The 13,702-nt window shown below is 35.2% G+C and overlaps 2 protein-coding genes and 1 long non-coding RNA gene across 3 annotated transcripts; 1 reads left to right on the top strand and 2 right to left on the bottom strand.

The window, feature by feature from the left end:
• Positions 1-850: 850 nt before the first annotated feature.
• Positions 851-6,968, bottom strand: LOC117125975. Its single transcript, XR_004448445.1, has 2 exons — positions 3,405-6,968; positions 851-3,156 (listed from the first exon to the last, which is right to left on the bottom strand). It is a non-coding gene; the product is annotated as an uncharacterized LOC117125975 (long non-coding RNA).
• A 244-nt stretch (positions 6,969-7,212) lies between these two features.
• LOC103871888 (sugar transport protein 1) lies at positions 7,213-10,233 on the top strand. The gene is made up of 4 exons (XM_009150209.2): positions 7,213-7,473; positions 7,703-8,025; positions 8,691-9,320; positions 9,595-10,233. Exons 1-4 carry the CDS (start codon positions 7,341-7,343, stop codon positions 10,075-10,077), a joined length of 1,569 nt encoding a protein of 522 aa, XP_009148457.1. The 5' UTR covers positions 7,213-7,340; the 3' UTR covers positions 10,078-10,233.
• Positions 10,234-10,308: 75 nt separating this feature from the next.
• LOC103871889 (MLO-like protein 2) lies at positions 10,309-13,691 on the bottom strand. The gene is made up of 14 exons (XM_009150210.3): positions 13,294-13,691; positions 12,963-13,020; positions 12,617-12,885; positions 12,415-12,531; positions 12,279-12,339; positions 12,034-12,197; positions 11,832-11,926; positions 11,688-11,737; positions 11,553-11,593; positions 11,301-11,474; positions 11,185-11,220; positions 11,029-11,096; positions 10,890-10,950; positions 10,309-10,790 (listed from the first exon to the last, which is right to left on the bottom strand). Exons 1-14 carry the CDS (start codon positions 13,414-13,416, stop codon positions 10,389-10,391), a joined length of 1,719 nt encoding a protein of 572 aa, XP_009148458.1. The 5' UTR covers positions 13,417-13,691; the 3' UTR covers positions 10,309-10,388.
• Positions 13,692-13,702: the final 11 nt, after the last annotated feature.

A 13,702-nucleotide genomic window follows, 5' to 3' on the forward strand; every position in this document is an offset into this window, starting at 1 on the left:
AGTTAAATATTTGGGACCTAGCTTCTCTTCTACCTCCAAAGCTAAAAGAAGAAAGTTTCTCAAACTCAAACTAAAAATTCTTGAAAAGAGGCTATATATATTTGGATTGTTTGACATCTATTTACTATGAATATCGGTTACAATGACTCCAGTATGTAATTTACAGAACCACAAAGTAAAAATAATAATTATCAAATTAAGTATAACATAGTGCCCCAAAAAGTTGAATGTGTATATAAAGGAGTTAAATGGCTCAATAGTTATCTCTCTCGAAATTTATGACGTACCAGGTACTTTGTTCACCAAATTTCAATACTCCTATCTTTTAAGAAAGCCTCTTTTGAATATAATTTAAAATTCACATGAGTTGGAAAAATACAATTGAAGCAAGATTTAACAAAATAAATCAAAGGTCAGTGATAAGAATTTAATAGACAACGCACGTGGTTGGAGAGAAGAACAGAAAACAATGTCAGAATGTTTTCTACGTTCATAGAATCCGAGGAAGTCACCGAATGAACGTAGTAAACAAAGAAACATGTCACCACGTTACAGCATACACCATTCCCATGCTGGTTTTTCTGTGAGTTATTGTTTGCCACATAACATCACTGAAAGTTAATTTTTTTGTCTTGTGTTCTATTGTTTAATCACGAATCATATTATTATTTTTCACGATTAATGTTTACTATGAAAATAAGGTACATAATTTGTTTTTTTCAAATCAAAGAAGGATAAATAAGCTGTGTTGATTTTAGTTCTGCTACACTGATAATGCAACAACCTATTCTCACGTATAGTGGTGAAAAATAGAAGTGAAAATCGCACATGTTTTTCAGATTTTTTTTTGTTTTGTGCAACAGCTTTGAGATATTTGAGGAAGTAGATAACTACAGTTTAACTGAAGTTTTGAAATTATTTTTCTTCTAAATACTTCTTGTTCCTATATTCACTTCATATGTTTTCTTTATTCCCCAACATCCATTGTTTTCTCTCTACTTTCCCACTGTTCTTGGGTCCATTGGTTACTACATCTGAAACATTATATTTTGTTACATGTTTTCCTGATACAGGAACGTGGGATTTTGATAATATTAGCGACATGGCATTGAGGAAGAAGGGATTAGGTGCCGTGAAATCATCATCAAACACAAATCGAAAAGTAGTTGGTGATGGTGGACTAGGGTTAGGGTTAGACTGTGATAAGTATAAGAAAGGATTTGGGAGGAAGAGGGTTTTGATTCCCATTGGCAAGAATCGAGAGCTTGAATCTCTTCCTCAAGATATCCTGGTTTGTCTTCTTTTAAACAAATCTCACAAACCCGTTATAATAGGTTTTTTTTAATTATATATGGGTTATTTGGATTAGTTGTTTTTTTGTGTTCTTGTTCTGATGATTACTCACATAGAGATAAATCTTGAATTATTTCGTCTCTAGGAACAAAGTCAATACTGAAAATGGATAATTTTCAGTTTCCCCTGTGAAATGCTTATACTTTTGGCCAGAGAAAAAAAATTATTGGGTGAGACTGAAGTTACTGAAAACTTTTATTGGATTATTTGCAGATAAGGATTATATGTGGAGTGGAGCATGGAGATTTAAAGCAGTTGTTTAATGTGTCAAAGACTATACGTGAAGCTGTAAGTAGATAGCATCATTTGCTAGAGACTCTTTTGAAATCTTGCGACTGAACAAAATGATTCTGATAATTTGTTTATTCATGCAGACATTGATTGCGAAGAAATCACATTTTGAATACATAACACCAAGGAAAACTCTGTTTTTCCGGAACAAGGTTGATCATTTGGGAAATGAGACCGAAGTTCCATTGAAGAAAAAAACCCGGCTTTCCAGGATATCCTGCGAAAAGAAAGCTTCTAAAATCTCAGTGGCTCTTTTCAAATGAATATCTGACAATTTGGATTTCAGGATCAGGTCTTTCCCCTTTCTTGTTGTGGGAAACCTAGTGAAAATATTCGACACCACATGCAATCACACGATCCAGTTTCTTCAAGAGCTTTAGTTGAAGAACTGGTTGAAGTTAAACTTCTTTAGTTTTTTTTACTAGGGAGCTTTGTTTGGTCTGTCTGTAAATTGTTGTTAGGTAGAGAGATGATAGTCTTTTGAAATGCTAGCTTGACACATAAAGTGCAATTTTTGTTCTACTAACCAATTTTTGAAACCTAATTGTTTGTTCTACTAACCAATTTTTCGTAGAATATGAAATTTATTTTTTGTAGAACATAATTTAAAATTTTAATTTATCAAAATTTTCAACCAAAAAAAATACCAATTTGTATATATGAGTATTTTACTGCTTAATTTTTTTTATAAATTGTGAGTTATAAAACTATTTATTTCGTTAAATTTTAAAAATGGAATGGATAAAAAAGAGAGAAAATTGACGAAAAGAGTTTTACACCAAAAGGACAAAATGCTGAATTTTTATTCCTGCAAATATCCATATTATATATCAGTTCATTTCATAGAGGATAAGTTAAACCTATTGTGTTTCAAACACAAAAAAGATTAAACCTCTTATTAGAATTTGGGCCTAGGCCTTGTTTTTCCTTGGCGTAATTTTATTTTATCCAACATATTGAATTCTGAGCTTCGGCCGATTAAATATTTTCCATACACAAATTTCGCTGCAATCAACTCTATTTTTGGAACTGTTTTTGAATGTTACTGACATGATTAAACGAGTACTAATTGTTCAAAATAAATAATCCTTACATAATCCATATCTGCCTATCTGTGAACTTCAATACTAATTTCTTTCTTTTCGTAAATATCTCTGGATTAAGTATTCAGTTGCATGTGAGTATGTGACAACATATATCTTGGGGGTCGGCTGTAAAGAAGCAAACTAGAATATATAAAAGGATCAGAACAACAAAAAGACAAAAAAATTTGCAGGTTTAGTTTTATTAAATCGAAGAAGCGACTACTAAATTTTCTTACTATCTAATTATTTCGTCCTTAGCGGATCACTACTGATTTTGGTTGGTCTTCATTGTCACTTGGTTAGTTTTCACGACATTTCTACGAATAGTCTTTTTTTTTTTTTTTTTTTTGTCACGACTACGAATAGTCATTAGTCACTACTTCATTTCCTTATGAATGACCACAAGTCAACAACTAGTTACTACTCCCTCCGTTTTTTTATATATGACGTTTTAGAGGAATTTTTTTGTTCCAAATTATTTGACGTTTTCAGTTTTCTATGTAAAATTTATTACTAATTAATGCTAGATGACCAATGATATTATAGTTTCTCTTTTATTATTGGTTAAATTGTGGTTAGGTAAACAATTAATGATGTTTTTGTTTAAAAATTAAATATTTCTTAATCTATGTGCATAATCCTAAAGCGTCATATATAAAAAAACGGAGGGAGTACTAGATAGTACCAAATTTTCCAACTGTTTTCTTTGATTGCATATATTGTATGTCTGTGTGTATGATGCACGCATTATTTCCCCCCTATCATACTAAGATTTGTCTTCTAAAATAATTAGTAGAATTATGAATAAAAGTCAAGTCAATGGAAGGAGAGACCAACTAAGTCTTGCTGTTAAATTGCTTTGATGGCACCATTAGTTTCAGCCGTTCGGCACGCACGAACATGATTCGTCCGTCAACGCTCTTATATTTAATTTCAAGTATAATTCTATTAACACAAGCAATTTCAAATTGAAGTCACTTTCAATGGAAGTTGAAATGTGGGGGATATGATAGTTGCATTCGTATGAACGTGGAAAATACGGGTTACGCTATACTTTCACAAAATATATTTTCACTTTTAATTTGCAAGTTTATCAACTTTTTTTTAATATTAAATAACTTACTTTTTATATTGAAATTGCAAACATTACAAGACATCCCGCAGGATTATAGCTCTTTTTGCCTCAGATCTCATGATCCCGCAAGTTTATCAACTCATTTGAAAAAAAAAAAAAACTCATTTGATGATTGATGCTGCGTGTAACTAATAGCTAAGAGAAAAAGCCAAAAAGGCATGCATGGAAACTTCGCTTGCTTCCCTTTTGTCGTCGACATTTTTTTTGCATTCGTCTTATATACATAGTCGATCAAAGAATCTACCAGCTTGGGAAATTGACAGTGTGAATCTGTCACGTATATAGAACACTTCAGATCAGTTGTCTGCGAATGTAGTGTAGACACTCGAGTTGAAACATACATCTAGATTTTATTCTCGATATACAGAAGTCTACTTTAACCAAAAAGACATATAGACTTTAGATTTTATAATTATAAATTGTATTATCCATCCGATCGATTATATTCATTTGGTCGTTGTGTTGAGATTGGCCCTTGATTCGGTGCAAGTGTGGAAGGGAGTTTCGTCGACTTTTCATAGTTAAAACGTCGATAGACGATAGATAGTTTAGTGTGTGATGTCAAGCAGCGATGGGACCATTGGACCAACAAGTCTTGGAGAGTAAACCTTGTGTGGAATTCGGCATTTGTGAAACCAACCAAACACAATGGGCGCCACTCGCTTGTGACCATCATTTCTTTAGTTGACATTGACTTCTTTTTTTTTTTGCTTATTTTTCTCCTATAACTTTTTTCTTGGTTAGATTTCTTTCTGAATTATTATTTTTATATATACAAAAGATTAGTCTTCAATATTCATTGAAGTTTCCTCCTTATTAATTTTCCTTAGAACATTTAATATGGTATTAATTAAACATAAGTCAGTTTCAAATGACTATACTTCAAAATTAAAACCCTCAAATAACTTAATATCCTTTTCGGAAATTAATTATGCCTTCAACTGGGTAGACCATTTTTGAAATGAAAATATAACTGATATGTTCTCCTTTGTGGGGGGGGGGGGGGGGGGGGGGGTGACGTGATTATTTTATTTTTTTTTTTTTGGTCAAAGATTATTTTATTTTTTAAATGCTGTATAGTTTTTTTTTCTTGAAATTAATTTATTTTGTCAAACGCTACCTAATTTATAATTGTAATTCCATTAATCCTAAAATTCATTTAAATTTGCTCTGCACTTGACGAGGAAAGATTGAATAAAAAATGCGAATAAACACTTGACCAAAAAAAAAAAATGCGAATAAACATAACTCAGTTAATTTCTGTATAGATCTTCTTTTGATAAGTTCTTTTATATTCCCTTGACAAAATCCGCGGGACCATCTGTTTCCCTCTTTTGTTTTACAAATGTAGTTTCTACCATACAAAGAAATATATTGTCTTTGTCACGCATCACTACGACGTATAATTCGTTCCTTTCATAATCGTTATTCCAGCAGTTACCATAGATGTTAGTTTTAAGATATTTGACAAATATGTAACTTGAAAACTTCGCCGTGAGTTTGGTTAGAAATGAAGAAAGACCGTGTGGACTATGATAAAACATAAGCAAATGTTAGTCACAGCACAGAAGTGCCGCGAATCTGGGAAAAGAACGAGCCCAGCTTTTTTTAATTACCTTTAGCCCCCTTTGTTTTAAATAATCACTTTATTCCTCTTTACTTTTTTCCTCCAAATTCGCTCTCCCGCGTCAAACAAGATCCCACTTTACGTCCCGGATTTGTATATGTGAACGTTAGAAAAAACTTTCAAATAAAACATATGGATAAGCATGCCACGTAACTAATGCTTACTGTTAATGCTGTTTCTTGAAAAGCCAGATTATTTAGTGGTTGAAAACCATAACTATTTGTGAATTCAAACTTTATATCTGTAAAGAAAAATTTGTAGTCACGTTATGAGAAAAATACCATGTTGCATCACATGAAACAAATTAATTCTAATTAGAACATTATCCAAAACGAATTTAATGTTATCCAATAGATAAAGAAAATTAGTTGGACCGTCGAATGAAATGTGATCCTTGCTGATTAGTATATGACGTGTATGATTAATTTGCCACCAGTCCACCGACGCGAACTCTTCTTTTGGGTAAAGTTTGATGTTATGAATTATGATAGCTTGTGATACACAATTTATTAACGTTAGGGTTATCTGGTTTTAAAGTATTTGTCTAAAAGGAAAATTGATAGTGAATATTTCCAGGAATATTAGCACGTATGAACTGATCTTAGTCAAAATATGGGTACAAACTACTGTAGATAACAATAGCTCAGAGTACTATGGTGGACTTGTTACACAAAACTTGGATATGGATGGTTCAGTATTATGCTTGTACTGGGTCATAGTTACATAAATGTTTTTTTTGTCACAGGGTTTTCTAAATAAAACCAGAATGGTTTCACTGTTATCTTTTACTCGCAATCTAAATATATTTATGTTTATCCACGTCTTACCCACGGGCCAAAGAGATGTAAAAAACATTGACCATAATGTGAATTAGACCCGTCGAACCATCAAGTGGGTCTTAAAAATCAAAACTGCATTTGATTTACACTTTGACAGACGGTCATGCGTACATGGTCGACAATGTTATTCACACATGACATGCGCATTGCAAAATTTGGATGTGGCCAACCCACTTTTCTTTTTACCAGATTGATTTGTCAGATTTTTGGCTGTATTAAATTTCTTCAGATGGTTCCTTCTCACTTTATGAAATATCAAATTTACTGAAACTAATTCTGAAACGTTATCATTATTCTATTTCACTATTCACTAAGCCATTAGTAGTATAAGAAATGTCCTATCATAAATACGACTACCAAACTACTAATATTTGTGAGGGCATCTCCATCCCCACTCCATTTTTTTCTCTAAAATGAAGTAAAAATGAAAATGAAGTAAAAAATGCTTCAATCCAACTCCATATCTCACTCTATAATGAAATTTACTCCATAAATGGAGTAATCTATTTTTTGTTTGTTCATCACTCCATTATGGAGTGAGAAATGAAGTAGGATTGGAGCAATTTTACTCTATTTTCACTTTTACTTCATTTTGGAGGAAAAAATGAAGTTTTACATTGGAGATGCTCTGAAAAGTCTACATGCTCTTGAAGTCGATATAAACATGACGCAGTTAATAATGTTCACATAGCGGTCACCAAGTTTCTCAAAGTTATGAAACAGCGACGCATTATTGAATTATCATATGATGTGGATAATTAGTAAAAAAAATAACTACGAGAAAAAAAAATCAAAATTATTATGGATTCACAGCTAATAAAATACGGAGAGACAGCTCAACCACTTTCCCCCTTCTCTTCCCCACTGTCTATATATAACTCTAATAAGTAATCTCTGACCTCTCCATCAACACGTCCACTCCACTTTTGTTTGCAAAGAAAGAAAGAAAAACATCTTAGCAAAAAGAGGTCAGAAAAGATAAATAATTACTGTAGAGATCTCTTTAGAAAATGGCTGGCGGTGGATTCGTAGTCGGAGATGGCCAAAAGGCTTATCCCGGCAAACTCACTCCCTTTGTTCTCTTCACTTGTGTCGTTGCTGCCATGGGTGGTCTCATCTTCGGATACGATATCGGAATCTCTGGTCAGTATCTCACTATTTCTCAGCTTTTACATTTCCACACCACATGTATGATGTATCTATGTTCCTCTTCATTCATTTAACACACACATAACTCAAAAATACACAATCATCAACAGTAACATAGACTTTTTTTTAAAAAAAATTACAAAATAATCCACATGTTTCTATAGTTTCATGAAAACCCTTTCTGATCATTTTTTTATTTTGTAAATTTATTTAAAAACCACAGGTGGAGTGACGTCGATGCCATCTTTCCTCCGGCGTTTCTTCCCGTCGGTTTACCGTAAACAGCAAGCAGACGCGACTACAAACCAGTACTGTCAATACGATAGTCCCACGCTTACGCTGTTCACTTCGTCCCTATATTTAGCGGCGCTAATATCGTCGCTGGTGGCTTCCACCGTGACGAGGAAGTTCGGACGGAGGCTCTCGATGCTCTTTGGTGGCATACTCTTTTGCGCCGGAGCTCTTATCAATGGCTTTGCTAAGCACGTTTGGATGCTCATCGTTGGCCGTATCTTGCTTGGTTTTGGTATCGGTTTCGCTAATCAGGTCAGTCAAAAAAAAAACCACAATTATTTCTCCTTTTCACACTTACATCACGAGTAGGAAAAAGTCAAATTAAATACGTGTTGTTTCATAAAATTTAATGAATTTGAACTTATGTTTATTTCGCTATAAATGTACCTTGGTTTTTGAAAAAAGTTATGGACCAACCACTTTCATTGAACATAATCATCAACTAGTTAGGTCAAGTTGACATTATTAATTTTCTCTTGCTTTTACTATCAGTTTACAACGACGATAATTATTTTCCACATGATATTATATGATAATAGCAATTTTTTAATTCCTGATTGATTTGTTTTCGGCTGAATATCCACAAGTCCACATGGTCTGTTCTGTTAACCCGTGATGTCTCTTTCTCTTTATATTCAATGATTTAATTAGTTAATATATTGTTTATGATGTCATATCGTATTTAACTTTTTGCTCACTCATTGATACGTATCTTTAGTTAGAAAAGGTCATATTCGGACCGTATCTACTTGTAGTTAAACACAATGCCGTAACTAACCCTCTTTAAACCCCGTATTTTAATTTCATGCCCTTCTTGATTCCAAACAATATGAATCTTCAACTTTGAAAAGCACTAATCACGTAAACAATCATTGTTTAAATGACGTGACTAACCATGTTTTCATGTCTATTAACAGGCTGTGCCACTTTACCTATCTGAAATGGCTCCATACAAATACAGGGGAGCGCTAAACATCGGCTTCCAGCTTTCAATTACAATCGGAATCCTCGTAGCTGAAGTGCTCAACTACTTCTTTGCCAAGATCAAAGGAGGCTGGGGATGGCGTCTCAGTCTCGGCGGTGCTGTGGTCCCTGCCCTGATCATCACACTCGGCTCCCTAGTCCTTCCTGACACTCCCAACTCAATGATCGAGCGAGGCCAGCACGAGGAGGCCAAAACCAAGCTCAGACGTATCCGTGGCGTCGATGACGTTAGCCAAGAGTTCGACGATTTAGTCGCAGCTAGTAAAGAGTCTCAGTCGATAGAGCACCCGTGGACGAACCTCCTCCGCCGTAAATACCGCCCCCATCTCACCATGGCCATTATGATTCCTTTCTTTCAGCAGCTTACGGGAATCAATGTGATTATGTTTTACGCTCCTGTTTTGTTCAACACCATTGGTTTCACGACCGACGCTTCTCTCATGTCTGCCGTGGTCACTGGCTCGGTCAACGTCGCTGCCACGCTTGTGTCAATCTATGGTGTTGACAAGTGGGGACGTCGGTTTCTCTTTCTTGAAGGTGGTACACAAATGCTTATATGCCAGGTAAGGAAACACATTCGACTTATCATATAAAGTTATGTTGAACGTAGATGCGTTTTAGAGAGCTATATTCTAAAGTTTGATATTATGATATATGAACTTATACTTGACGTTATGTCATATATGTGCATAGAGATTGATATTTCGTTTGGTATGAACGTTTATATATTATGATTTAGACCTAATGTATATCGTTTTTGGAATCTATCTGCATTAGCATATATTCATTACTCTAATGAAAAAAATGTCGTTTGTTTTTTTTATTGTGTGATTGTAGGCTGTGGTTGCTGCATGCATAGGGGCCAAGTTCGGGGTAGACGGGACCCCTGGTGAGTTACCAAAGTGGTATGCTATAGTGGTTGTAACGTTTATATGCATCTATGTGGCGGGTTTCGCATGGTCATGGGGTCCTCTAGGGTGGTTAGTACCTAGTGAGATCTTCCCCTTGGAGATAAGGTCGGCCGCTCAGAGTATCACGGTGTCGGTGAACATGATCTTCACGTTCATAATCGCTCAGATATTCTTGACGATGCTTTGCCATTTGAAGTTTGGGCTGTTCCTTGTATTCGCCTTCTTCGTGATAGTGATGTCGATTTTCGTCTACATCTTCTTGCCGGAGACTAAAGGGATTCCGATTGAGGAAATGGGACAAGTGTGGAGGTCACATTGGTATTGGTCAAGGTTTGTGGAGGATGGTGAGTATGGGAATGGAGTTGAGATGGGCAAGAGCAGCAGCAACCAAGGAACTAAACATGTTTAGTTTGTTTTAAATGAGGATGTTTTAAGAAGAAAAAAAAGATTTGTAATTTCTAATTTCGGTAAAGAAAACAAAGTGTACTCATCTAGATATATTTATGTTTATATAATTCAGTACCACATGGTGGCGAAATTATGCATATGATTCTTTTTTATATATCTTCAGTTCAGCGTGTTCTTACTTTATTTGTTGTTAAATTCTCTAAAACTCGAGAAACTCTTTAAGCTTGGCCAGTGAATGTAATCATCTATCTTTATAGATGGTGCAGGTCTCATACATGTAATAATGTATAACATACGTAAATCAAGAACCATCTACCTCTTAAAGGAAAAATCTCTTGAGCTTTTGGTAGTCCGTATAGGAGGAAGTTCCACGGAACCAAGAACAGGTTGCTTTTCCGAGCTTTCGTGCGCAAGAGAATGATGTGTGGAAGGTCCAGCTTCTTGGTATTGAGACTCAGGATCCCAAAACTGGTGGTGGTCATGATGATCAGAGTATCTAGGAGAAGTAGAACTCGGTAAAGTCTCAACACTTCGGTTATTAAGAATATGCAATGGAGATGAGCCATGAGTTGGTGTAGTTGGACGGCTAGTGTAAGGTGTGTTTGATTCAGTGTGTTTTCCGTGTTTTGTATGCTTCTTTGCCGTGTGATGCCATGTCTTTATCGCTGTGGCTACTCTTTCGTTGAACACCGTTGGCCTCATCGTAGAACCCATCTACAAACATTTCAAACACAATGTCAGAAAAAAAAACTAAAATCATATAAAAAATCCTGTATGATTTTTATCTCTCTGAAAATTTTGTTGTGTTAGTACCTGAGTGACAAGAGCATAGAGTGGAAGAGTAACATAGCTGCAAAGTATTTGTACAACAACTCTGCAAGGTTGTGATTTTGTCAGTTAAAAGATGTTTTTTTCCCGCGTATACAACAGTCAAGTTAATTTGTTAACTTACCCAACTACAATTCTAATGACCACATCTGCATCGTTCTCATAGAAACAATTCCTGAGGGTGAATTCATACTGCAGATGCCAAAAGTTCATTACACAACAATTAGTATGGCTCCATAATGTTTGTGTGAATAATGTGAAAACTGGATCGATTGCTTACCGTACTCCAGGCAAAGAAAGCAAGCTGAAATGCATTCTGAAAAGTGAAGCCAAGTTTGTTAATTATCATGCCGTTGGGCGGCATAAATCTAGTGGTTAAAGGATATCAAACCGTACCGTGAAAAGAACCAAATGGATAAGGAAAAGGATGAACCGAGGGCGGCCAAACCAAAAGAGATCATCACCAGGCTGAACCACAGGGGCACCTCTCACCACATCACCTTTCTCTTGGATTCTTAGACACAATTTGGTTATAGTGACTTGAAGCTTTGTTCCAACTACTAGAATCACCTGCAAGATTACATTCATTCTCTTAAAAACCAAAGGACAAAACTGAGCAAATTTTTAGTTATTTTTTGTTGTACTTACGACAAGTGGAATGAATGGTAACCACAGGAAAGAATGTAATCCTGTTTCAAATGAAAAACCGATGTTAGTGTTGTACATATATATATTGATGCATATATATATTGTGTGTTTGCGTGGTAAAGCAATGAGCGTTACCGTTTGTGTTGGTCAAGAGGAATAGCACGGCGACAAACCAGATAACCGGACTGCATAACGTTAATTAGCAAAGATGTCAAGACAAATCTTCCAAGTTGGATTGTTCTCAGATTATAAAATAAAAGTCATTAAGTAGCTCCAAACCTGATTTCGACTACTGTTTTGAAGTCTTCTTCTACTGTTTTCTGAATATACTTGCGGAAATCGAATGTTCTTTCACTCCCTGGAGCCAAATGCGCCTGAGAAAAAGAGTAGGTTAGATCATTTTCTACAGGTTAGAATTATACTTGTTATACTAAACAGTAGATAAAACAAAACAAAAGATCACACTATATAAGGTTCCTACCATGATGAAACCATGCCGCAAAGCTAAGTAATCAACTTTGGTGACAGATCCAAAGAACTGTCTGAAAAAACACACAGTCCATAACGTAACACTCGTCTTGCTCCAGAAATTGAGATGCCTTCTCCCGAAAGATGTGTCTCTGGCAAACCTGAACCTCTCAGGATCTACATAACAAGAATGCATTCACCATCAAAAAATTCCTGTTTAGGTTTTAAAATCTGATTTAATAATATACATATACATACCGTTGGAATAGTGATATTCTATTGTCTTGGTCTCATTCTCCCAGTGCTTCCACCTCCTCGTCTACAATACTCAAGAAAACCATAATCAAATCTTGTTGCATACAAGTCTTTCTTGATTCACAAGAAAAAAAATTACCTTGGTCTTTCCGAGAGCATAAGTAACAATGCAGTAGATAATATGAACCACCGCGAGGATGAAGATGAATATATGAAGCTGGTGGATACCATAAGCAGATACAAAAGCCACTTTACCCTGAGATAATCCGTCAATCACAATCATACATTGGAGGAGCAGAGAGTGGTTCTTATATATTTATGTACGGGAGATTGTTAGTCACCTTTTCAGCGCATTTGTCATAACCTTTGGTGGCTAAACTTCGCCTATGGATGTAAGACTCAGCTAAATCAAGGAGAAGTCTTCTATGACCGGAATTTTCTTCACCATCGTCTTCTTGTTTAGCGGGAACCTTTTTGCCGTATTTTCTAGCTTCATCAGCGGCGCTGCAAGGGTGCATTGATGATGCAACGCTTTGGGAGATGCAGATGTTTGAGATTGGTGTTTGTCCGATTGTTAAGAGTAGTGATATGAATCCCATGAGCATAAGTTCTGAACACCAAAAAAAAAGCTTGCTAATAGAAGAAGTAAAGTAGCAAAATATATATTTTTAGTGCTAGTAATTTTACCTGCTTTGATCTTTTCAAGAGCTTCATAAAGAGCCTTCTTGTGCTTCTTCTTAAACCACTGCCAGTTAAAAAAAAAACAAAGAGCAGATTTAGTCATAAGAGAAGAGTAATAAAGCAGAGCACGAAGAGAGTGATTATTAAAGCAGAGACAGAGTAGGAAACAGAACATGAACAAAGCATGAAGACGATCATAACAACAAAAATCCAAAAAAACACAAAAAATATGTCGAAAAAAGAAAGAAAAAGAAAGCTAAACAAAAGAAGAAACAGAGGGAATCTTGACATATAATGGAATTATGAAAGAAGATGAGGAAGAATCAAAGGGACTTACGCTTCCAATTTTGTGAATGGAATGTTCAAGGACAATGGAAATGAATAGTAACACGAAGCAAACCACAGCAACTGCCCACGTAGAGGTCTGCTCTAAAGTCCTCTCTTTTACCTGATTCGCCATTAGAGCTTAATTATAAAAAACACAGTGAGAAAGAAAGAGAGAAGACACAGAGAGTTTCGTGTTCTTCTTTATGTTTAGCTCACAATTTTTTTAATTAGTAGGCTACGCAAGTTTACAAAGCCAAAGTTATGTCATAATATAAGGAAGGAGACGTAGATGAAGATGATAAGACCCGCAATGAGAGACTATAAATTAAAGGCTTTCTTTCGACTGTTTTTTTTTATAGAAAAGGTGCTTTCAACATTCTACTATTGTTCCACATGTGCAGACAGACTTCTCAATAATT

This window comes from Brassica rapa, chromosome A06 (genome assembly GCF_000309985.2).
Source record: "Brassica rapa cultivar Chiifu-401-42 chromosome A06, CAAS_Brap_v3.01, whole genome shotgun sequence".
Classification (NCBI taxonomy): Eukaryota; Viridiplantae; Streptophyta; class Magnoliopsida; order Brassicales; family Brassicaceae; genus Brassica; species Brassica rapa.